The sequence below is a fragment of the Dendrobates tinctorius genome, unplaced genomic scaffold (assembly GCF_039654945.1).
Source record: "Dendrobates tinctorius isolate UK_male_01 unplaced genomic scaffold, ASM3965494v1 ptg000106l, whole genome shotgun sequence".
Classification (NCBI taxonomy): Eukaryota; Metazoa; Chordata; class Amphibia; order Anura; family Dendrobatidae; genus Dendrobates; species Dendrobates tinctorius.
Window position 1 is genome coordinate 640,787 of NW_027361774.1, and position 24,505 is coordinate 665,291.

General features: G+C 45.2%; 1 protein-coding gene across 1 annotated transcript; it reads left to right on the forward strand.

Annotated features, from left to right (window-relative positions):
- Positions 1 to 426: 426 nt before the first annotated feature.
- On the forward strand, positions 427 to 24,262 carry LOC141100530 (uncharacterized). Its single transcript, XM_073589093.1, has 6 exons — positions 427 to 534; positions 16,857 to 17,036; positions 21,279 to 21,402; positions 21,481 to 21,578; positions 23,717 to 23,908; positions 24,038 to 24,262. Exons 1-6 carry the CDS (start codon positions 427 to 429, stop codon positions 24,260 to 24,262), a joined length of 927 nt encoding a protein of 308 aa, XP_073445194.1.
- The last annotated feature ends 243 nt before the right edge of the window (positions 24,263 to 24,505 follow it).

Sequence of the window (24,505 nt, forward strand, 5' to 3'; positions counted from 1 at the left end):
TAACCCTCAGGGGGTCACAGAATTGTGTAACATTGAGCGGAGGAATGAAGTGTTGCCACTAAAATGTCGCTCTGTCCCCAAGTCTGTAATTATCACACGGGAGAAGAGGAGAAAACAGAAACCACTTGTTCCACAATTTCCCCTGAGTGCTAATACCCCATAAGGGGCCGGACACTCCTCAGGAGGGAAGGAGGGCCGTCTGACAGGGCAGAGTCTGCTCTTATGGTGTTAGGGGCCATGTCACATTATCAGAGCCCCCAATAAGAGGCGCCATGTTACACCCGCCACCTCTCAATTACTCATCTGTGTCCCAGAATTTTATACCATTGGGCGATGAGGAAAAAATAATTACATTTTACCACAAAAATAGTTTTCTCCCCAGAGTTTACCTTTATAAAAGGGGAAATAGGTAAAAACGGCCCCAAAATGTGTCAGACAATTCCCGATGACTGTCCGGCGCTTCATGCCCACCCGGCGAGGCTTGGGAGGGAAGACGCTATTGGATTCCTGGAGAACACATTTTCTCAGGATACAGTAGGGAGAATAAGTCTTTGATGTTCTGCCGATTTTCCAAGTTTCCCCCTACAGAGAATGGAGAGGTCGGTAATTGTTATTGTAGGAAGACTTCACCTGTGAGAGACAGAATCTAACAATAAATAACAGACGATCACATCCTATGATTTCTAAGGAATTAATGGGAATTTTATTGCATGAAATAAGTATTTGACACAATAGAGAAACAGGATTTTTGCCCCCCCCCCATACAGATCTTCTCCAGATATTTCAGTTTTCGGAGCTGTTGCTTGGCAACATTGAGTTTCCGCTCCTCCAAAGATTTCCTGTTGGGTTCAGGTCTGGAGACCGGCTAGGCCACTCCAGGACCCTGACATTCTTCTTTAGTAGCCACTCCTTAGTTTCCCTGTCTCTGTGTTTTGGGTCATTGTTCTGCTCAAAGACCCAGCCTCGACCCATCTTCAATGCTGTTACTGAGAGAAGGAGGTTGTTAGCCAAAATCTCCCGGTACATGACCCCATCCATCCTTCCTTCAATACGTTGCAGTTGTCCTGTCCCCTTTGCAGAAAAACACCCCCAAAGTATGATGTTTCCCCCACTAGGCTTCACGGTTGGGACTGTGTTCTTGGGGTTGTACTCATCCTTCTTGTTCCTCCTCACATATGTATGGAGTTGATACCCAAAAATTCTCTTTTGGTCTCATCTGACCACTTGACCTTCTCCCATGCCTCCTCTGGATCATCCAGATGGTCATTGGCGACCTTCAAATAGGCCTGGACATGTGCTGGCATGAGCAGGGGAACCTTCCGTGCCTTGCAGGATTTTAATCCATGACAGCATCATGTATTGCTAACTGTAATGTTTGAGACTGTGGTCCCAGCTCTCTTCAAGTCATTGACCAGGTCCTCGTCCCATGTAGTGCTGGCCTGATTCCTGACCTTTCTCAGAATCACCCTTACTCTACGAGGCGAGATCTTGCATGGAGCCCCAGACTACGGAAGATCAGTCATCTTGTATTTCTTCAATGTTTCTAATAATTGCACCAACAGTTGCCTTCTCACCTAGCTGCTTGCCTATTGTCCTGTAGCTCATCCCAGCCTTGTGCAGGTCTACAATTTTTTCCCTGGTGTCCTTGGACAGCTCTTTGGTCTTGGCCATTGTGGAGAGGTTGGGAGTGTGATTGAGTGTGTGGACAGGTTTCTAGTATACAGGTAATAAGATTAAATAGGTGCAATTAATACAGGTAATGAGTGCAGAGTAGGAGGCTTCATAAAGAAAAACTAACAGGTCTGTGAGAGCCAGAATTCTGGCTAGTTGGCAGGTGATCAAATACTACTTTACTACTTTCATCCAATAAAATTTAATTTACTTATTTAGAAAACATACAATGTGATTTTCTGTTTTTTATTTTTACATTTTGTCTCACAGTTGAAGTGTACCTGCAATAAAAATTACAGACCTCTTCATTCTTTGTAGGTTGGAAAACTTGCAAAATTGCCAGCATAACAAATACTTATTTTCCCCACTGTAGTTTGTGGACTCCATATACAGTATGTGGGCCCTGCTATATACTATGTGGGCTGTGCTATATACTATGTGGGCTGTGCTATATGCTATGTGGGCCGTGCTATATACTATGTGGACTGTGCTATATACTATGTGGGCCGTGCTATATACTATGTGGGCTGTGCTATATACTATGTGGGCTGTGCTATATACTATTTGGGCTGTGCTATATACTATGTGGGCTGTGCTATATACTATGTGGGCTGTGCTATATACTATGTCGCTGTGCTATATACTACGTGGACTGTGTTATATACTACGTGGGCTGTGTTATATACTACGTGGGCTGTGTTATATACTATGTGGGCTGGGCTATATACTATGTGGGCTGTGCTATATACTACGTGGACTGTTATATACTACGTGGGCTGTGTTATATACTATGTGGCTGTGCTATATACTATGTGGCTGTGCTATATACTATGTGGGCTGTGCTATATACTATGTGGGCTGTGCTATATACTATGTGGGCCGTGCTATATACTATGTGGGCCGTGCTATATACTATGTGGACTGTGTTATATACTATGTGGGCCGTGCTATATACTATGTGGGCTGTGCTATATGCTATGTGGGTTGTGTTATATGCTATGTGGGCTGTGCTGTATGCTATGTGGACTGTGTTATATACTATGTGGCTGTGCTATATACTATGTGGGCTGTGTTATATACTATGTGGACTGTGTTATATACTATGTGGCTGTGCTATATACTATGTGGGCTGTGCTATATACTATGTGGGCTGTGCTGTATACTATGTGGGCTGTGCTGTATACTATGTGGGCTGTGCTGTATACTATGTGGGCTGTGCTATATACTATGTGGGCTGTGCTATATACTATGTGGGCTGTGCTATATACTATGTGGGCTGTGCTATATACTATGAGCTGTGCTATATACTATGTGGGCTGTGCTATATACTATGGGCTGTGCTATATACTATGTGGGCTGTGTTATATACTATGTGGGCTGTGTTATATACTATGTGGGCTGTGTTATATACTATGTGGGCTGTGTTATATACTATGTGGGCTGTGCTATATACTCTGTGGGCTGTGCTATATACTATGTGAGCTGTGCTATATACTATGTGGGCTGTGCTGTATACTATGTGGGCTGTACTGTATACTATGTGGGCTGTGTTATATACTATGTGGGCTGTGCTATATACTATGTAGGCTGTGTTATATACAACGTGGCTGTGCTATATACTATGTGGCTGTGCTGTATACTATGTGGGCTGTGTTATATACTATGTGGGCTGTGTTATATACTATGTGGGCTGTGTTATATACTATGTGGGCTGTGCTATATACTATGTGAGCTGTGCTATATACTATGTGGGCTGTGCTATATACTATGTGAGCTGTGCTATATACTATGTGGGCTGTGCTATATACTATGTGAGCTGTGCTATATACTATGTGGGCTGTGCTGTATACTATGTGGGCTGTACTGTATACTATGTGGGCTGTGTAATATACTATGTGGGCTGTGCTATATACTATGTTAGCTGTGCTATATACTATGTGGGCTGTGCTATATACTATGTGAGCTGTGCTATATACTATGTGGGCTGTGCTATATACTATGTGAGCTGTGCTATATACTATGTGGGCTGTGCTGTATACTATGTGGGCTGTACTGTATACTATGTGGGCTGTGTAATATACTATGTGGGCTGTGCTATATACTATGTAGGCTGTGTTATATACAACGTGGCTGTGCTATATACTATGTGGGCTGTGTTATAATATTGGGGGGTATATTATATTCTATGGGGGAGGCTGTGTTATATACTATGTGGGCTACATTATATTCTATATGGAGGACTATGGGAAGTGTATAATACTATATGGAAGACTGAGCAGTGTATTTTAATATATGGAGGACTATAGGGAGTGTATTATACTATATAGAGGACTATGGGGCACATAATAATATATGGAGGACTATAGGGAGTGTATTATACTATATAGAGGACTATGGGGCACATATTATATGGAGGACTATGAGGTGTGGATTTTACAATATGGAGGACTGCACATTATAATATATGTCGGACTATGGTGTGAATAATACTAAACAAGCAAAATGCTGCATATTCATCGAGTGATTGGATTGTTTATGCCGGAAGAAAAATCATTGTTCTCAGCAGCACATCGCCGGTGTAAACTGTAGATGTGCTGCTGATAACATGATACTGTCTGGGGACAGATTGATCTAATAGTGATTGTTCTGTTCCCATCATTATTCCTCAGCCAGTGGAAAGAGGCCGGGAAACAAGTGTGGAACGATTTCAATATTGTCGATCACGCTTGTTTAGCGGCCTGAACTCAGCGCATGTAACTACAACCGAAATGCTCCTGTGTGATGTGCCATATGTCAGCATTTGGACCCCTTTTTAAACTTTGCCTAGGGCCCCACTTTGCCTAAAACCGGCCCTGTGTGTCACAGTAAGTTTGTAAAACCATTTAGCTCAGGATAATTGGATAAACAGGTCAGGTATAAGGGGTAAAGGATAGGGAAGGTGAACCGTGACTCACAGGCACAACCCTCCATCCTTCTACCAAACCCCCCACGGTGACCGGAGAGGAGCATGGCCGTATATGAGCCTCAGTCGGTCTCTGGAAGGGAGGAAATAAACGAGATTTCAGCAGATTAGTTTCAATAAATTTTTATTTAGAAACTTATTAAACCAAGTCCAAGTTATGATCTCCCATGCAAGGGAGCATAAGCTAACAATTTACCATACATTCAATAAACTTCAAATAATATAAGGGAGACAGGACATAGACAGGGTAGGGAAAGGCACAAAGGATATAATTATACGATATCCAATAATCTATAATGGTATCATCAATGACCAATCCAGGGCGATTAAAGCAGTTATGCAACTCACTATTGTAGGATCATATCTGAATCCCGTCCCAGGCCGTGATCAGTTCTCAATTGGCTACAGAGAGAGCCTCCATGCCTGATCCAGTCGAGTATCTGAGTGAAGCTCCATCCAGGGATGCCAAACCCTGAAGAAAGAATCCCACCTGTCGGTTCTAGTTGCTTCTATTCTTTTATATAACATAATGTCGTTCATCTTCTCTTTCACCATAGATATTGGCAGTGAGGGCGACTTCCACTTTGCCGCAATGTGGATTTTAGTGACCATACATAAGTAGTTTACTAGCTTCTGAAATCTTTCTGGAAGCCGGGAAGGCCTGGTTCCCAGTAAAAGGGTAGAAGGTTCCAGATTAACCGGTCCACCATACATCTGTGCTATCAGACGCTTCACCTTCTCCCAAAGCCCAGAAACCACCGTACAAGACCATCAAATATGTCTCATGTCACCAGATATTCCACATCCCCAAAACAGTCTCCCGAGATATTGGGAAAAATGCTGTGAATTTTTTCTGGTCCATAAGAGACTCTGTACAATAGTTTTAAGGAGGTCTCCACAAGGGAAGTCTGGTGACTACCTCATGATAGGGTGTCACAGCTACGATACCATTCATCAATTGACTGTTCAAACCCTGAATCCTCCTCCCACTGTAACATATACTTCAATTTTTTATCATCTTGTGGAGAATTTATAGCATAGTCGATCAATGAGATCGTTCCCCTGCCCAAAGGGTCATTTAGACATTAATTTTCAAACCTCGTTGCCCTGAGAGTAGTACCGCTCGGGAGGATCTGCTTTGCAAAGTGGAAGATCTGGTTCAATCGCATTACCTCCCTAACTGGAGGTTCAAATATTTGAACAAATTCCTGTCTGTCAAGTAAGGCTGTGTTCACACACAGCGTTTTTTTAGCGGTATTTTTAGCGGTTTTTCCAATAAAACCGCTAAAAATAAGCTTCCCATTCATTTCTATGCATTTTTCACCACGAAAAAAACCGCATCACGGTAAAAAACGCAGCATGCTCAATAATTACGCAGATTTTTCCGCGTTTCTGGCTAGTTATATGCGTTTTGAAAACGCAGAAAAAAAACGCACAAAAAACACGCGCAGAAAAAAACGCGCGGTTTCTGGAAAGGGAGTCAGGTTTTTCAGCAGAAAATTTCTGCTACGTGTGCACTTAGCCTAAGATATTAAATGGGGAACACAAATGTTTAAGGCTATGTGCACACGTAGCAGAAATTTTCTGCTGAAAAACCTGACTCCCTTTCCAGAAACCGCGCGTTTTTTTCTGCGCGTTTTCCGCGTGGTTTTTTTGCGTTTTTTTCCGCGTAGTTTCTAGACACATGGAAAAAGCCAGAAACGCGGAACAAAACGCGAAATTAATGAGCATGCTGCGTTTTTTACCGCGATGCGTTTTTTTTTTTCGCGGTAAAAAACGCATCAATGTGCACAAAAAGTGCAAAATTAATGGGAAGCTTCTTTTTCGCGTTTGCCAAAAAATCCGCGGGAAAAACCGCGATAAAAACGCTGTGTGTGAACACAGCCTAAGTATATGAATACCTTTCAGCTTCCACCAAGAAAACATTTGTGGCTCAAGACCTGGCGGGAACATGGGGTTTTGTAATATAGCTGTCAGGGGAGAAGGGCTTGATTGTAAGTTATATTTAAACTTTCCTCCAAAGAAGCAACGAGTGGACTGTAAAAGGAGCCACATTCATTAACCCCCATGGAAGTCGGTCTGTGGTCCACATTAGGCCTGATAAAGAGAATGGTTTGGAGAGAAATGATTCCAGAATAACCCATCTCGGACTATTGGGATATCAACACGCACTTATTAATGGAGCAATCTGTGCCGACTTGTAATAAAGTGTAAAATTAGGAAGGGATAAACCCCCTTCTTTTCTGTGACGGAACATAAGTTTTTGCACAATTCTGGGTTGTTTTCCTAGCCAAAGAAACTTAGACATCATAGAGTGTGAATGAGTGAACGTTCTGGCTGGTACCATAATTGGGAGGGACCTAAATAGATACAGTCATATGTAAAAGTTTGGGCACCCCTATTAATGTTAACCTTTTTTCTTTATAACAAGCTATTTCAGTTTCATATATCTAATAACTGATGGACTCAGTTATATTTCTGGATTTTAATGAGGTTTATTGTATTAACAGAAAATGTGCAATCTGCATTTAAACAAAATTTGACTGGTGCAAAAGTATGGGCACCCTTATCATTTTCTTGATTTGAACACTCCTAACTACTTTTTACTGACTTCCTGAAGCACTAAATTGGTTTTGTAACCTCATTGAGCTTTGAACTTCATAGCCAGGTGTATCCAATCATGAGAAAAGGTATTTAAGGTGGCCACTTGCAAGTAGTTCTCCTATTTGATTCTCCTATGAAGAGTGGCATCATGGGCTCCTCAAAACAACTCTCAAATAATCTGAAAACAAAGATTATTCAACATAGCTTTTCAGGGGAAGGATACAAAAAGTTGTCTCAGAGATTTAACCTGTCAGTTTCCACTGTGAGGAACATAGTAAGGAAATGGAAGAACACAGGCACAGTTCTTGTTAAGCCCAGAAGTGGCAGGCCAAGAAAAATATCAGAAAGGCAGAGAAGAAGAATGGTGAGAACAGTCAAGGACAATCCACAGACCACCTCCAAAGACCTGCAGCCTCATCTTGCTGCAGATGGTGTCACTGTGCATCGGTCAACAATACAGCGCACTTTGCACAAGGAGAAGCTGTATGGGAGAGTGATGCGAAAGAAGCCGTTTCTGCAAGCACGCCACAAACAGAGTCGCCTGAGGTATGCAAAAGCACATTGGGACAAGCCAGTTACATTTTGGAAGAAGGGCCTGTGGACTGATGAAACAAAGATTGAGTTGTTTGGTCATACAAAAAGGCGTTATGCATGGAGGCTAAAAAACACAGCATTCCAAGAAAAACACTTGCTACCCACAGTAAAATTTGGTGGAGGTTCCATCATGCTTTGGGGCTGTGTGGCCAATGCCGGCACCGGGAATCTTGTTAAAGTTGAGGGTCGCATGGATTCAACTCAGTATCAGCAGATTCTTGACAATTATGTGCAAGAATCAGTGACGAAGTTGAAGTTACGCAGGGGATGGATATTTCAGCAAGACAATGATCCAAAACACCGCTCCAAATCTACTCAGGCATTCATGCAGAGGAACAATTACAATGTTCTGGAATGGCCATCCCAGTCCCCAGACCTGAATATCATTGAACATCTGTGGGATAATTTGAAGTGGGCTGTCCATGCTCGGCGACCATCAAACTTAACTGAACTGGAATTGTTTTGTAAACAGGAATGGTCACAAATACCTTTATCCAGGATCCAGGAACTCATTAATAGCTACAGGAAGCGACTAGAGGCTGTTATTTTTGCAAAATGAGGATCTACGAAATATTAATGTCAATTTTATGTTGAGGTGCCCATACTTTTGCACCGGTCAAATTTTGTTTAAATGCAGATTGCACATTTTCTGTTAGTACAATAAACCTCATTTGAATCCAGAAATATAACTGAGTCCATCAGTTATTAGATATATGAAACTGAAATAGCTGTTGCAAAAAACAAAATTGTTATAAAGAAAAAAGGTTAACATTAATAGGGGTGCCCAAACTTTAACATATGACTGTATAAGAAGCGAGGCAGTGACACCATTTTTAATGCATGTGTTCTGCCGAGCCAGGATAACTTTGAGGAAGCCCATCTATCCAGGTCCCTCTGGAAGTTTTGGATCAGTGGAGTGTAATTCCACCGAAACAGAGGTGACCTGTTGGCTGTTAAGTTGATACCCAGATATGTTAGATACCGTATTTTTCAGACCATAAGACGCACTTTTTTCCCTCAAAATTTTGGGGGAAAGTGGGGGGTGCATCTTATGGTCGAAATATACTAACCTGCGGTGCGGTGGTGGCAGCGAGCAGGGCTCTGCGGTGCGGTGGTGGCAGCGAGCAGGGCTCTGCGGTGCGGTGGTGGCAGCGGGCGGGGCTCTGCGGTGCGGTGGTGGCAGCGGGCGGGGCTCTGCGGTGCAGGGTGGCGGCGAGATCTGAACCCGCGCATGCGCCGTCCCCGGACCAGCGGCCATCTTTCCGGCAGCCATGTTCCCGGAGGCCACCGCAACATGGCGGCAGCCAGCAAGGGATGTGCGGGGGACTCCGGGCTGCGAGGAAATGCCGGCGGAGCCGCCGCCCCTGCACCGGAGCACAGCCCGCCACCACCCTCACCCAGCACAGGCCACCTGCCCCTGCCCCAGCACAGCTGCCCCAGCACAGCTGCCCCTGCCCCAGCACAGCTGCCCAGCATAACCAACCTGCCCCAGCACAGAGCCGTCACCGCACGAGCCTGGACCACTGAATGACCCCTGTGAATACTCCTCCACCTGTGCCGGATCCCTTCCCAGGTAAGCTGAATTCGGACTGTAAGACGGACCCCCATTTGACACATTATTATTTTTTTCCCTATTTTCCTTCTGAAAATTGGGGTGCGTTTTATGGTCCGGTGCGTCTTGTAGTCCGAAAAATACAGTAATGTTCTTTGTGTATAAACCCAAAATGGGAGGCTATATTAGTTTGCTCTGTCTTAGGAAAATTTACAAAAAATGCTTTGGATTTATCAATGTTAATCTTTAACCCTGAGATCATCTCAAATTCGTGAAGGAGGGAAAACAAGTGAGGGAGTGTAGTGTGGGGACTTATTAATGTTAGCAGGAGATCATCCGCAAAGAGGCTGACTTTTTATTGGTCTCCCATATTCTCAGGGCCCAGGATATTCTGATCTCTCCTTATTGCTTCCACAATGGGTTCCATTGTAAGTGCAGAAAGATCCGGAGATAGAGGACAGCCCTGCCTGGTACCCTCTGAATATTAATTGGAGGGGGGTGTGGTGACGGGAGTTTTACATAAGCGATAGGGCTGTCATATAACAATTGGAGGCACTTTATAAGTTTAGGGGAGAATCCGACTTCTGATAGAACCGTAAAGAGATATGTCCAGGACGCCGAATCGAAAGCCCTCTCAGTATCTAATGCAAGCAGGAGAAGTCGCTTTCGCTGTAGGTTAGTTGTATGAATAATATTTAACGCTCCCCTAATATTATCTGGGGCCTGTCGCGCTGGTATAAAACCAACCTGACCCCGATGGATGAGGTGAGGGAGGATTTTATTGCTCCTGTTAGTCACAATGGATGTAAAGATTTTGAAGTCAATGTATAAGAGGAATATAGGTCTATAATTTGTGGTGAGATGATCTTTCTTAGGATTAGGGATTACGGTTACATGCGCCACGTAGAACTCAGGGGGCAGCTGTGAGCCATTTAGTAGTGAATTACAGAGGTTTTTATATGTGGTGTCAGCACATCGTTGCATTTTTTATCATATATTGCTGTAAGACCATCCGGCCCCGGGGCCTTTCCTCTTTTTAGTTTTTTGAGTGATGAAACTATTTCCTCCTCAGAGATGTGTAAATGGAGTTGTTGTGCCGCGGACTCAGTCAGGTTAGGTAGATGTAGTGTGTGAAGGAATGACTCCAGTAGTGAGGGGGGTGATTGTGGGGCGAATACAAACTCTGGGGGTATTCATTATAAGTGCTATACATGACATCGGGGTGGGCTGAGATCTGACCCTTAGGGTCTTTTATAGAGGAGATTATATGCAGTGACTCTCTCATTCTGAGCTTACGAGCGGCATCTTATTAGGCTTATTGGCATGGTGATAAAACGCGGCTTTACTCCAAGTTAGCGCCTCTCCGTTCTGGTGGTGAGAATGGCGTCTAATTGTCATTTCATATCTTGTATTTGTGTAGATAAGTATAGGGGTGAAGAGCGCTGATTGGCCAATTCTCACTCCTGCAGTTTCTCCTCCAGTCTGGGCTGTAATTCAGACCTTTCTTCTTCCTGTCGGCCGATAACTTAATCACAGAACCGGGAATAGATTTTCTGTGCGCGAATCACATTACTCCAAGTGAGGCCTCCTCCGCTGTGTGAGTTTAGGGGAAATTTGTTATATCTTCTCTTATAGCGGTTACATTAGAGATTTGGGCATTTTAGCTCTTGGTGTGGAGTCGATAGCACAATCATATGCCGCCATATAGTAGACGGCCGGTAACTGGTGAGAATTCCCTCCAGTGTGGGGTCTATTTCCCTCCAGAGAAATCACACGTTACATTCCACACATAACACTGTGTAGAGAAGGCGGCGCGGGGTAATTGTGCCAGTAGTGAGGGGCGAATAATGGCGGGACTGTCACTGACTGAGGAGAAGGCTCCATGGAGGTCTGCACTCCGGAGATCATGTGACCCCTGACTCCTCCCCTCCTGTGACCTCATCACAGGTCCTGTGCACAGAGCAGCCATATATGTGGAGTGCGGCTCTGCAGGTTAGTGATCGGCAGTCCAGCTCTTCTTTCTCCTTTCCCCACTTTTCTCCCTCCTGTCCCTTCACTATAAAGCCTGAGCCTCATTATACAGCTGTACAGGGGTCTAGTGAAGGCTTTTTAGCCCTTTCCTCATACTGTAGCTCCTGGGAACAGGCCCTCACTCCTGTCCCCTCACTATAAAGCCTGGGCCTCATTATACAGCTGTACAGGGGTCTAGTGAAGGCTTTTTAGCCCTTTCCTCAGACTGTAGCTCCTGGGATCAGGCCCTCACTCCTGTCCCCTCACTATAAAGCCTGGGCATCATTATACAGCTGTACAGGGGTCTAGTGAAGGCTTTTTAGCCCTTTCCTCAGTCTGTAGCTCCTGGGATCAGGCCCTCACTCCTGTCCCCTCACTATAAAGCCTGGGCCTCATTATACAGCTGTACAGGGGTCTAGTGAAGGCTTTTTAGCCCTTTCCTCAGACTGTAGCTCCTGGGAACAGGCCCTCACTCCTGTCCCTTCACTATAAAGCCTGGGCCTCATTATACAGCTGTACAGGGGTCTAGTGAAGGCTTTTTAGCCCTTTCCTCAGTGTGTAGCTCCTGGGAACAGGCCCTCACTCTTGTCCCTTCACTATAAAGCCTAGGCCTCATTATACAGCTGTACAGGGGTCTAGTGAAGGCTTTTTAGCCCCTTCCTCAGACTGTAGCTCCTGGGAACAGGCCCTCACTCCTGTCCCTTCACTATAAAGCCTGGGCCTCATTATACGGCTGTACAGGGGTCTAGTGAAGGCTTTTTAGCCCTTTCCTCAGACTGTAGCTCCTGGGAACAGGCCCTCACTCTTGTCCCTTCACTATAAAGCCTGGGCCTCATTATACAGCTGTACAGGGGTCTAGTGAAGGCTTTTTAGCCCTTTCCTCAGACTGTAGCTCCTGGGAACAGGCCCGCACTCCTGTCCCTTCACTATAAAGCCTGGACCTCATTATACAGCTGTACAGGGGTCTAGTGAAGGCTTTTTAGCCCTTTCCTCAGTCTGTAGCTCCTGGGAACAGGACCTCACTCCTGTCCCTTCACTATAAAGCCTGGGCCTCATTATACAGCTGTACAGGGGTCTAGTGAAGGCTTTTTAGCCCTTTCCTCAGTCTGTAGCTCCTGGGAACAGACCCTCACTCCTGTCCCGTCACTATAAAGCCTGTGCCTCATTATACAGCTGTACAGGGGTCTAGTGAAGGCTTTTTAGCCCTTTCCTCAGACTGTAGTTCCTGGGATCAGGCTCTCACTCCTGTCCCTTCACTATAAAGCCTGGGCCTCATTATACAGCTGTACAGGGGTCTAGTGAAGGCTTTTTAGCCCTTTCCTCAGTGTGTAGCTCCTGGGAACAGGCCCTCACTCTTGTCCCTTCACTATAAAGCCTAGGCCTCATTATACAGCTGTACAGGGGTCTAGTGAAGGCTTTTTAGGCCTTTCGTCAGACTGTAGCTCCTGGGAACAGGCCCTCACTCCTGACCCTTCACTATAAAGCCTGGGCCTCATTATACAGCTGTACAGGGGTCTAGTGAAGGCTTTTTAGCCCTTTCCTCAGACTGTAGCTCCTGGTCACCATGTGATCTCACCATAACCCTAACAAGCGAATTAAGGTGTGAAATCTTGATCAAAATTATCTCAGTACACAAATCTCTAAATGTGCCCAAAGTTTTGCATCGCCCCTTTTACTTTTTGCAATTATGAAATTGTCTATATATATATATGTGTTTTATTATTATTTTTGCCTAAAATACAAAGGCCATGTGTCATCTTAGAGGTTCGGCCTTTTAGAGATCATTTCATTTTCATCTTACTACTCACAATAACGGTCATTTTGACCAGGGGCGCCCACACTTTTACATGCCGCTGTCAATGCTTCGTCCCGCTGGTGCTCAATATTTAATAGGGTCTTGCTATTAATCTTAATGAAAATTTCGGTTAATTTCTTTGAGCTGTTATTACTAGAGATGAGCGAATATCGTCGGAGAAGTTGTTATTGGCTAATATCACTTACCGAATAGCTGCATCGGGACCCCGGATCCCTGGAGCGCTCCCGATAATCAGCTGCATGTGTCGCCCTCCATGCAGGTGCTGTGACTATCACACAGCGCGACACACGCAGCTGATTATCGGGAGCGCTCCAGCACACTGAGTCCTGCACACACTGAGGCCCCTGATCATGTGACCCCTGACTCCTCCCCTCCTGTGACCTCATCACAGGTCCTGTGCACAGAGCAGTCATATATGTGGCAGACACTCCTGGTCTTATGCTTTCTGGGCCGGTTCCTCCTGTGAGTCCTATTAACCCTTTCGCTCCCTGTATTCTCCTTTCTGACTAGGACAATATCTGAATTCGGACAGTGTGACAGAAATTTAAGCAATGTGGAAGGAAAAAATGACAATTTTACTTTTTTCCTCACAAAAATGTGACTTTAGCCCCAAAATTGGCAGCGTAACAAATCCTTATTCCCCCACTGTAGTTTGTAGACTCCATATACAGATCCCTTAAGTGTGAAAAGAGCTGAATTCCCCACTTAAGTTATTGCATTTTGGAAATTGCCCCCACTGGGAATTTATCTCCAGGTAAAGGCACAATTGTGTCTCCATGGGGGTTGTGCTCGCAGCCCAACATCGTGTGACCCTACAAAGAAATGCCACCCCGCACCATTACTGACCACTGCCAAACTGGTCATGCTGAAGGATGTTGCAGGCAGCAGATCGCTCTCCACGGCGTCTCCAGACTCTGTCACGTCTGTCACATGTGCTCAGTGTGAACCTGCTTTCATCTGTGAAGAGCACAGGGCGCCAGTGGTGAATTTGCCAACCCTGGTGTTCTGTGGCAAATGCCAAGCGTCCTGTACGGTGTTGGGCTGTGAGCACAACCCCCATCTGTGGGCATCGGGCCCTCAGACCATCCTCATGGAGTCAGTTTCTAACCGTTTGTACAGACACATGCACATTTGTGGCCTGCTGAAGATCATTTTGCAGGGCTCTGGCAGTGCTCCTCCTGTTCCTCCTTGCATAAAGGTGGAGGTAGCGGTCCTGCTGCTGGGTTGGTGCCCTCCTACGGCCCCCTCCACATCTCCTGGTGTACTGGCCTATTCCTGGTAGCGCCTCCAGCCTCTGGACACTACGCTGACAGACACAGCAAACCTTCTTGCCACAGCTCGCATTGATGTGCCATCCTGGATGAGCTGCACTACCTGAGCCACTTGTGTGGGTTGTAGAGTCCGTCTCATGCTACCACGAGTGTGAAAGCACAACCAACATTCAAAAGTGACTAAAACATCATCCAGAAGCATTGGTACTGAGATGTGGTCTGTGGTCCCCACCTGCAGAACCACTCCTTTATTGAGGGTGTCTTGATAATTGCCAATAATTTCCATCTGTTGTCTATTCCATTTGCACAACAGCATGTGAAATTGATTGTCAGTCAGTGTTGCTTCCTAAGTGGACAGTTTGATTTCACAGAAGTTTGATTTACTTGGAGTTATATTCTGTTATTTAAGTGTTCCCTTTATTTTTTTGAACAGTGTATATAGATTGATAGATTTTTTTTTCTTTGCATTGGAGGGTCCAATTCCAGCTATTGCTGTGGGACCTGTGATTTCTATCTACTCCACTGTGTACAGGATAATAGAGTATAATAAAGTAGTTATGGATGAGACGTAACTAACATTGTGCAGTGACTCTGCTTTCCATATAGTGATGGATATTTCTTGTTGATGAAACTGTGATTTTTTTTTCAACTTCAAACCTTTTTTAAACCCCTCTGATCAGTGCGATCATACAACATACAAGCCTCTGATGGCTCCGGTGATGCCCTGTACTACTGTAGTGCCGTGTATCATCACTGCCTGTCAGTGTAATACTAACGGCCCCATACACATGAGATCAGAGTTGGCTGAACGGTCATTTGGCAGACGGCGATCTCTCCCGACTCCCCCATACACACAAATATTCCAGCTTTCCTGTGGTCTGTATGAGAGAGTCGCCTCCAGACTCCTCTAGAGGAGGATTATCTACAGGAAGAACAGATGGATTATCCTCTGAAATTCAGGATGCCAGATCCTTCTCTGTCCTGACATCATCTGTCGGGAGGCCCCCAAATACATTATGTGATCGGCCAAACCCCCCGAAGTCAGAGCTTTCATGGAACTTTAGTCTAATGTGTATGGGGGCGTTATAAGGTAACTTATTGGACGCTGCCTCTGGCCCGACCTAATAGACCTTCATACATTGCAGCCCAGACCCCGTTATTAGGCATGTAAGTATCGCAGTAACTAGGCCGCCCCATACTATCGAGTACTTGGAGGCGGGGGGCATTCAGCCAAACTCTGTCACACCTTCTTAGATGTCATGTTTGCTTTTCAGGGTTTTTGTTGCAGCCTCATCTGTGCCGTCCCTGCGGTGTACATCTATGTTCTGGGGCCCAAAAAGATTAATTTCTTTTTAATAAATGTTTAACATGTTAAAAACTATAAAATGTGTTTTGCTTTTTACATATTTTTTTCTTCTTACAAGAATTGTTGGAGCCAATTTTCCTTAGAAACATTTAAATTTCGGCTTTTTCTGGAGTTTTTCTTGTAACATAGGAAAGCCTAAGGCCAGAAATAAACCCCATAAATCACTGTACATAGAGACTTTGAGATCAGATCATTTCTGTCCGCGTTGATTGTGGAAACAAAAAATCTTTTCTAAAAGCCTCAAACTTCTGTGTGTGACTCAGAGCTGAGATCTAACGGGATAGAAGATTCCAGTGCGGGGAAGACGGGAAACCTTCATATAGACGGCCGGTGGGGATGGAGGCAGTGACCGACTCTGGCCAAATCTGTCTCTAGAGCCGCAGTAGAAGATGAAGATGTCGTCCTCACCATGAAGGAGTTATTTCTCATGTCGCGTGTAATGAATCTCTCCTGCAGTATTGCTAATACCGATTTCAGTGTCTGTAATGAGACGAGAATTAGCATTATGGAAGATGAGTCTATGAGGAACGTGTTCAGCTGCCGACTCCGAGGAGGAAACTGCTTGTTGTCTGTGGCCTAAATATATAGGTTTTATTAGTAGATGTCAGGGGAGAAAACTAAACCCTGTAAGATAATAAATCTCCTCATATGTTTCCCTTATTATCTCCAGTAATTGTATTATTACACAGGATTCTTATGATGTTACATCGGATCATCTTCTTCTCATTCAGGTCTCTACAATATCGGATCCTCTCAGTGAAGATCTTCTACAAAAGAGAATTTTCCTGGTTTACCCATCAAGGATGGATATGGACAGAGACAAGATGGCGGAGAGGATATTACACCTCACCCTAGAGATCCTCCTCCGTCTCACTGGAGAGGTGAGAGATTCTGATGATGTCACATTACATCATTCTTATCTATGGGAATAACAGATGGACAGAACTGGAGAGGTGAGGACTCTGGAAATGTCTGTAGTGAGAGTTATTAATGTGTCTCTCCATTACCAGGATTACACAGTGGTGAAGAAGACCTCTAGTGATCGCTGTCAGGACCCTGTGTCTGAGGGATGGGGAAGACCCCTGAGCCAAATCACGGGGCCTCCACCTCTCCCCCTGATCCATGAGGACATCAATGACCAGAAGATCCTAGAACTCATCTACAAGATGATTGAGCTGCTAACTGGAGAGGTGACATTGCTGGGAATGCTGGGACATTATTACTATTTATTTATAAAGCACCATTGGTTCCATGGTGCTGTACATGAGAAGGGGTTACATAGAATTACAGATATCACCGACAGTAAACAAACTAACAATGACAGACTGATACAGAGGGGAGAGAGGACCCTGCCCTTTCGGGCTTACATGCTACAGGATGGTGGGGAAGGAGACAGTAGGTTGGGGGGTTGCAGCAGTTCCGGTGTTGGTTGAGGTGATATCTGCGGTAGTGGTTAAGAGGTAGTGGAGTCATTGCAGGCTGTAGGCTTTTTTGAAGAGGTGGGTTTTCAGGTTCCGTCTGAAGGATCCGAGTGTGGTTGATAGCCGGACGTGTTGGGGCAAAGAATTCCAGCGAATAGGGGCACTTCGGGAGAAGTCTTGGAGGCGGTTGGGTGAGGAGCGAATAAGTGTGGAGGAGAGAAGGAGGTCTTGGGAGGACCAGAGTTTACGTGAGGGAAGGTATCAGGAGATTAGTTCAGAGACATATGGGGGAGACAGGTTATAGATGGCCTTGTAGGTCAGTATTAGTAAATTGAATTGGATACGCTGAGGGAATGGGAGCCAGTGAAGAGATTTGCAGAGGGGAGAAGCAGAGGAGTAGCGAGGAGAGAGATGAATTAGTCAGGCGGCAGAGTTAAGGATGGACTGGAGAGATGCAAGGGTGTTAGCAGGGAAGCCACAGAAAAGGATGTTGCAATAGTCGAGGTGGGAGATGATGAGGGCATGCACAAGTAGTTTAGTAGATTGAGAGTTGAGGAAGGGACAGATTCTGGAAATATTTTTGAGCTGGAGGCGGCAGAAGGTGGAGAGAGCTTGGATGTGCGGTTTGAAGGACAGGGCAGAGTCAAGGGTTACTCCCAGGCAGTGGACCTCGGGTAGGGGGGAAAGCGTGATGTCAATTGTTATAGAAATGTCGGGTAAGGAAGATCTGTGAGATGGGGGAAAGATGATGAGTTCAGATTTGTCCACATTGAGTTTGAGGAAGCGAGAGGAGAAGAAAGAGGATATGGCTGATAGACACTCTGGGATTCTGGAGAGCAGTGAGGTGACGTCTGGGCCAGAGAGGTAGATCTGAGTATCATCGGCATAAAAGTGGTACTGGAATCCATGGGACTCCATGTTGCCCCAGGCCAAGTGTATAGATTGGGAAGAGTAGGGGTCCTAGAACAGAGCCTTGGGGGACTCCAACAGAGAGAGGGTGGGATGAGGAGGTAGTGTGGGAGTGGGAGACGCTGAATGTGCGGTTGGAAAGGTATGAGGAAATCCAGGATAGGGCGAGATCTTTGATGCCGAAGGAGGAGAGGATGTGTAGTAGGAGGCAGTGGTCAACTGTGTTGAAAGCAGAGGACAGGTCTAGAAGGAGGAGTATAGAGTGTTGTCCCATAGATTTGGCTGTAAGTAGGTAATTGGTAATTCTGGTCAGGGCTGTCTCAGTGGAATGATGGGGGCGGAAGCCAGATTGTAGATTGTCAAAGAGCAAGTTAGATGAGAGGTGGGAGGAAAGGTGAGCGTGGACATGCTGCTCCAGGAGTTTAGAAGCGAATGGGAGCAGCGATATTGGGCGATAGCTAGATGTGGCTATTGGGTCGAGGGTCGGCTTTTTAAGGATAGGCGTGATTGTGGCATGTTTGAAAGCAGAAGGGAAGGTACCAGAAGTAAATGATAGGTTGAAGAGGTGGTTTAGGGATGGAATAAGAGTGGTGGCGAGGTTGTGGAGGAGGTGAGATGGCATAGGATCAAGTGCACAAGTGGTGAGGTGTGATTTGGAGAGATGAGCAAGCTCCCCTTCAGTGATGTTATATAGGGAGGTTATGGGGTTTGGGCTTTGGTCTGGTGTGTAAAGGGGTTGTGGTGGTTGAGCAATAAAGACATGCCATGTTTGGGCCATCTTGTTTTTGAAGTGTGCGCAAAGTCCTCGGCAGAGATGAGGGAGGTTGGAGGGGGCAGTGGTGGGTGGAGGAGGGAGTTAAAAGTACTGAACAACTGTTTGGGGTTGTGGGATAAGGAAGATACAAGGGATGTAAAGTAGGCCTGTTTAGCAGAGGTGAGGGCAGATTTGAATGCAAGTGTTGCTTGTTTTAGTGCAGTGAAGTCGTCTTGCGAATGCGTTTTCTTCCAGCGCCGTTCTGCAATTCTGAATGCTTGCCGAAGCTTTTTAGTGGTGTTATTGTGCCAGGGTTGTCTATTGATTCGTCGCACTCTGTTATGCATGACAGGGGCGACCGGGTCGATGGCTGATGCAAGAGTGGCATTGTAGAAACTAGTGGCAGTGTCTGTGTCGTGGAGTGAAGATATGGAGGACAGTGGTAGAATAGAGTAAGAGAGTTTGTGAGTGTCTAGATGTGTGAGGTTTCTGCGGGGGTGCGCATGCTGCTGGACATGGGTGACAGGTGAGGAGGACAGGGATGAGAAAGTGCGTAGATGGTGGTCAGATAGAGGGGAGGTGGTGAAGTTAGAAAGACAGCAGAGGCGGGTGAAAACCAGGTCTAATGTATGTCCGTCTGTGTGGGTGGCTGAGGAGGACCACAGAGTGAGTCCAAAGGATGATGTAAGGGACAGGAGTTTGGAGGCTGCTGAATGGTGGTTGTCAATGGGGATGTTGAAGTCACCCATGATGATGGTGGGAATGTCAGCAGAGAGAAAGTGAAGGAACCAGGTGGAGAATTGGTCAATGAAGGCAGTGGTCGGACCTGGAGGTCGGTACAGGACGGCCACTTGGAGGTTGGAGGGAGAGTAGATGCGGACAGAGTGGACTTCAAAAGAGGGGAGGATAAGGGAGGGTAGAGGTTGGATTGGGTTGAAGCTGCAATTGGAAGAAAGGAGAAGGCCCACTCCCCCGTCATGTCTGTTGCCAGGGCGAGGAGTGTAGGTGAAGTGGAGGCCACCGTAACCTAGCACAGCAGGGGAGGCAGTGTCGGAGGGTGTCAGCCATGTTTCGGTGAGGCCAAGGAAGGAAAAATTACGAGAGGTAAAGAGGTCGTGAATCACATGGAGTTTATTGCAGATGGAGCTGGCATTCCAGAGTGATCCAAAGAGTGGGAGCAGGGTGGTGGGTGTCAAGGGCATGGATTTGAGGTGGGAAAGATTTCTGGTGTTTGTGTTGATTTGGGAACGATAGAAGGGGGTAATAATGGGAGGTATGGGCTGTGGGGGTCCAGGGTTGAGAGATATATCGCCAGCAGTGAGGAGAAGCAGAGAGAGGGAGAGCATGTGGGAGAAGGAGGGTGGGTGGCTTGTTTTGTATTTTATTAGGAGAGCTCTGAGGTCAAGGAGCAGGTCAGCAGAGGAGGTCAGGTGGGGAGGCCAGAGGGAAGAAGAGATTATTATTTGGTTAGCGGGTGATGGGGTTTGCGGATAGCGAAGGAGAGTGAGGAGTAGTGGAGCCAAAACTGTTAGTGAGTATGTCAGCATGGTGAGAGTAATATAAAAGGCAAAAGAAATTTAGTACATCTTAATGCAGCAGTTAGTCATACCTTCTGGTCACTTCAGGCTCATTTCAGATGTTATCCTTAGAAAACATCCTTGCAATGACAGACCGAGGTCAGACAGACCTCTTAGTCTGAATTTATACTAACTTAACAGCACATGAAAGGGCCCAGGTGTGATCAGAAAGGGAGGAGCAGCAGGGAGACTGGATGCAGACACAGGAGACGATTAATTAAAGTCACAAGAGGAAATGCAAAGGGAGATAGTATTGCAGCCAGAACACATACCAGTGATAGCAGACAGATACAGGGGTGATTGGGGTTCAGGAAAGCTGGGTGATGATGGTATTGCAGCCTGAACACATACCAGTGATAGCAGACAGATACAGGGGTGATTGGGGTTCAGGAAAGATGGATGATGATGGTATTGCAGCCGGGATACATACCATTGATAGCAGACAGATACAGGGGTGATGATGGTATTGCAGCCGGGATACATACCATTGATAGCAGACAGATACAGGGGTGATTGTGGTTCAGGAAAGATGGGTGATGATGGTATTGCAGCCAGAACACATACCTGTGGATGAAGCAGATCAATTGTCAGAGTGATAGTAATAGTGAAGCATAGTAATAATAATAATGAAGCATCTAGAGCAAGGGAGTCATTTTCAGGCATATTTCAGATGTTATCCTTAGAACGACATCCTTGGAATGACAGACCGACATTATACAGTAACACTATGAAGAGATCGGGGGGGATTGACGGTATCATTGTGTGTGTCAGGTTCCTATAAGGTGTCACGATGTCGCTGTCTATTTCTCCATGGAGGAGTGGGAGTATATAGAAGGACACAGAGATCTATACAAGGACGTCATAATGGAGGTTCCCCAGCCCCTCACATCTCCAGGTAATAGACAGGACTAAATACTCACCGCATATAATATATGTAGAGAATGAATTCAGTCCCTGCATGTGTTTCCTCCAGATCTATCCAGTAAGAGGACAACACCAGAGAGATGTCCCCGTCCTCTTCTTCCACAGGACTGTAACCAAGAAGATCCCAGTGTTCCTCAGGATCATCAGGTAGATGGAGAGAAGGTGTCAGGAGATCTCCCCTATGATGTGTAGACGGCTGTGAAGGTCTTGTGCTCAGTCTTGTTTTATCCACCAGTATTATATGTTTTATACTTGTGTGATGAGAACGGTAGAGATGGCAGGATTAGAGCTGACACCAGTGACCGGAGGTAAACTTTTTACCTCCAATCACAGCTGAGCGGTTATGCTGTGTTCTGACAACGTGGGAACCACGGCTCTGTGACCGGCGGGGATGATTTTACCGCCAATCAGAAGCGCTACACCGGTGTTTACCGCACCTTCACACAGCTTGGGAAACACCGGCTTTTGTGCTGTGCATGATCGGCTATATTCTGCTATTAAATCAGCAAAAGTGTTGTGCCTGCCATCTGATGTATATACTTCTCATCAAGTTCTTGTTAAGTGAAGGAAAGTCTATTTTTTAACTTTGGTCTCCCTCATTCATCTCCATACTATCTGGTCTGGGCCTACAACGACAGCATGCAATCTCCGGAGTCGGGAGATATGACTCTGCTATAATGTGTGTGTGTGTATATATATATATATATATATATATATATATATATATATATATATATATATATATATATAATTATACTATACTAGATGGTGGCCCGATTCTAACGCATCGGGTATTCTAGAATATGTATGTAGTTTATTTATGAAGATTTAAGAATAATGCAATGAATGTTCGGGCGGTGTAGAAAATTGCTTTGGAAAGGCTTCTGGAATCGACTTTGGGATTGCCCCTTGCAGACCTGGGGGGCTGGACCCTCATCTGACCTTGTTTTCCCTGGGCACACCGCTGGTGAAGTTTCCCTCTCTGCCTGCTGCACGCGCCATCTTCTTCCTTTGTGGTGACGTCACCGCTACCCGATGTTCGGCCGGTGTGGAGATTTCCTTCTGAACAGTATCTGCGTCCTGCCTTATGCTTGCCCTTTGCCGAACGGGGTTTTTTCGCCCTCCTCTGCTCAAGTTAAGGCAGGGCACATCGTTGGTGAAGTTCCTGTGGAGGACTGCTGCGGCGCCATCTTCCTCCACCTTCAGTGACGTCCCCGGGCGCGACCAATCAGCGACGCGGGATTTCCGTTACAGACAGAATTAGACGAATATATATATATACTAGATGGTGGCCCAATTCTAACGCATCGGGTATTCTAGAATATGGCCAAATTCGCATGCGTTTTGCCGCAGAAAACATGCTTTTTTCACGCGCGGAATTCAAGCGCATACCAAACGATTTGAAGCATCACTTGGAATGTGATTGACAGGTTGGTCACACTTGTGAAGCATAGTGTTTTTGACAATTGTGATCAACTTTTTACTATTGATTGAAACCACAATTTTTTGCAAGTATTTAAATAGGCACTTCAACACATGAATCCACACTTGCGGGTAAAAAAGAATATTACTCCTTCTTATCCAAAATGAAGCGAACCACAATTATATTACCAACATGTAACTTTATTAAACAAAATAAAGACATTTAAAATTGGCTACATATTCATTGTTTCCTGATAACCTACCCCAAAAGGGGAAAAAAAAACAGCAGACAATTATCTCTGTTTTGTTTAATAAAGTTACATGTTTTTAATATAATTGTGGTTCGCTTCATTTTGGATAAGAAGGAGTAATATTCTTTTTTGTCCGCAAGTGTGTATTTTTACTATTGATGATGCCTATGCAGCATCAATAGTAAAAGATAGCATGTAAAAGAGAATAAAAAAAAATTAAAAAAAGGTTATTCTCACCTTCCGACGGTCCCCGGACTCTTTCTTTCCTCTCCACGCTCCCGGCATCTTCCGTTCCCAGTTATGCTTAGCGCGAATTACCGGAGATGACGTCACTCTCGAGAGCGCGATGCTTGCGAGATTGCGACGTCATCAGCGGTCTTTCTTTTAAACTTTTGCTACAAATAAACTACGGACTTTCAATATGGATCGGTGAGTGCTTCAGTCCTTACTTTCTTTGATGGTGAAATTATATATATATATATATATATATATATATATATATATATATATAGATATATTCTGTATATATGTGTGTATGTGTATATATATATGTTTGGCAGAGTCATATCTCCCGACTCTGCAGATTGCTGCTGTCATTGTATTATTACACAGGATTCTTATGATGTTACATCGGATCATCTTCTTCTCATTCAGGTCTCTACAATATCGGATCCTCTCAGTGAAGATCTTCTACAGAAGAGAATTTTCCTGATTTACCCATCAAGGATGGATATGGACAGAGACAAGATGGCGGAGAGGATGTTACACCTCACCCTAGAGATCCTCTTCCGTCTCACTGGAGAGGTGAGAGACTCTGATGACGTCACATTACATCATTCTTATCTATGGGAATAACAGATGGACAGAACTGGAAAGGTGAGGACTCTGGAAATGTCTGTAGTGAGATTTATTAATGTGTCTCTCCATAACCAGGATTACACAGTGGTGAAGAAGACCTCTAGTGATCACTGTCAGGACCCTGTGTCTGAGGGATGTGGAAGACCCCTGAACTCAATCACGGGGCCTCCACCTCACCCCCTGATCCATGAGGACATCAATGACCAGAAGATCCTAGAACTCATCTACAAGATGATTGAGCTGCTGACTGGAGAGGTGACACTGCTGGGAATGCTGGGACATTATACAGTAACACTATGAAGGGATCGGGGGGATGACGGTATCATTGTATGTGTCAGGTTCCTATAAGGTGTCAGGATGTCGCTGTCTATTTCTCCATGGAGGAGTGGGAGTATTTAGAAGGACACAGAGATCTGTACAAGGACGTCATAATGGAGGTTCCCCAGCCCCTCACATCACCAGGTAATAGACAGGACTAAATACACACGGCCTATAATTATCTGTATGTAGAGAATTAATTCAGTCCCTGTATGTGTTTCCTCC

What these genes read in the sequence shown, in the direction of transcription:
- LOC141100530 (XM_073589093.1), top strand. Translation starts at nt 427, where the DNA reads ATGTGTCAGACAATTCCCGATGACTGTCCGGCGCTTCATGCCCACCCG. An exon ending in ACACATTTTCTCAGGATACA is followed by an intron (nt 535 to 16,856) that starts GTAGGGAGAATA and finishes CTCCATTACCAG; the next exon opens with GATTACACAGTGGTGAAGAA. An exon ending in GTGTTCCTCAGGATCATCAG is followed by an intron (nt 21,579 to 23,716) that starts GTAGATGGAGAG and finishes ATTATTACACAG; the next exon opens with GATTCTTATGATGTTACATC.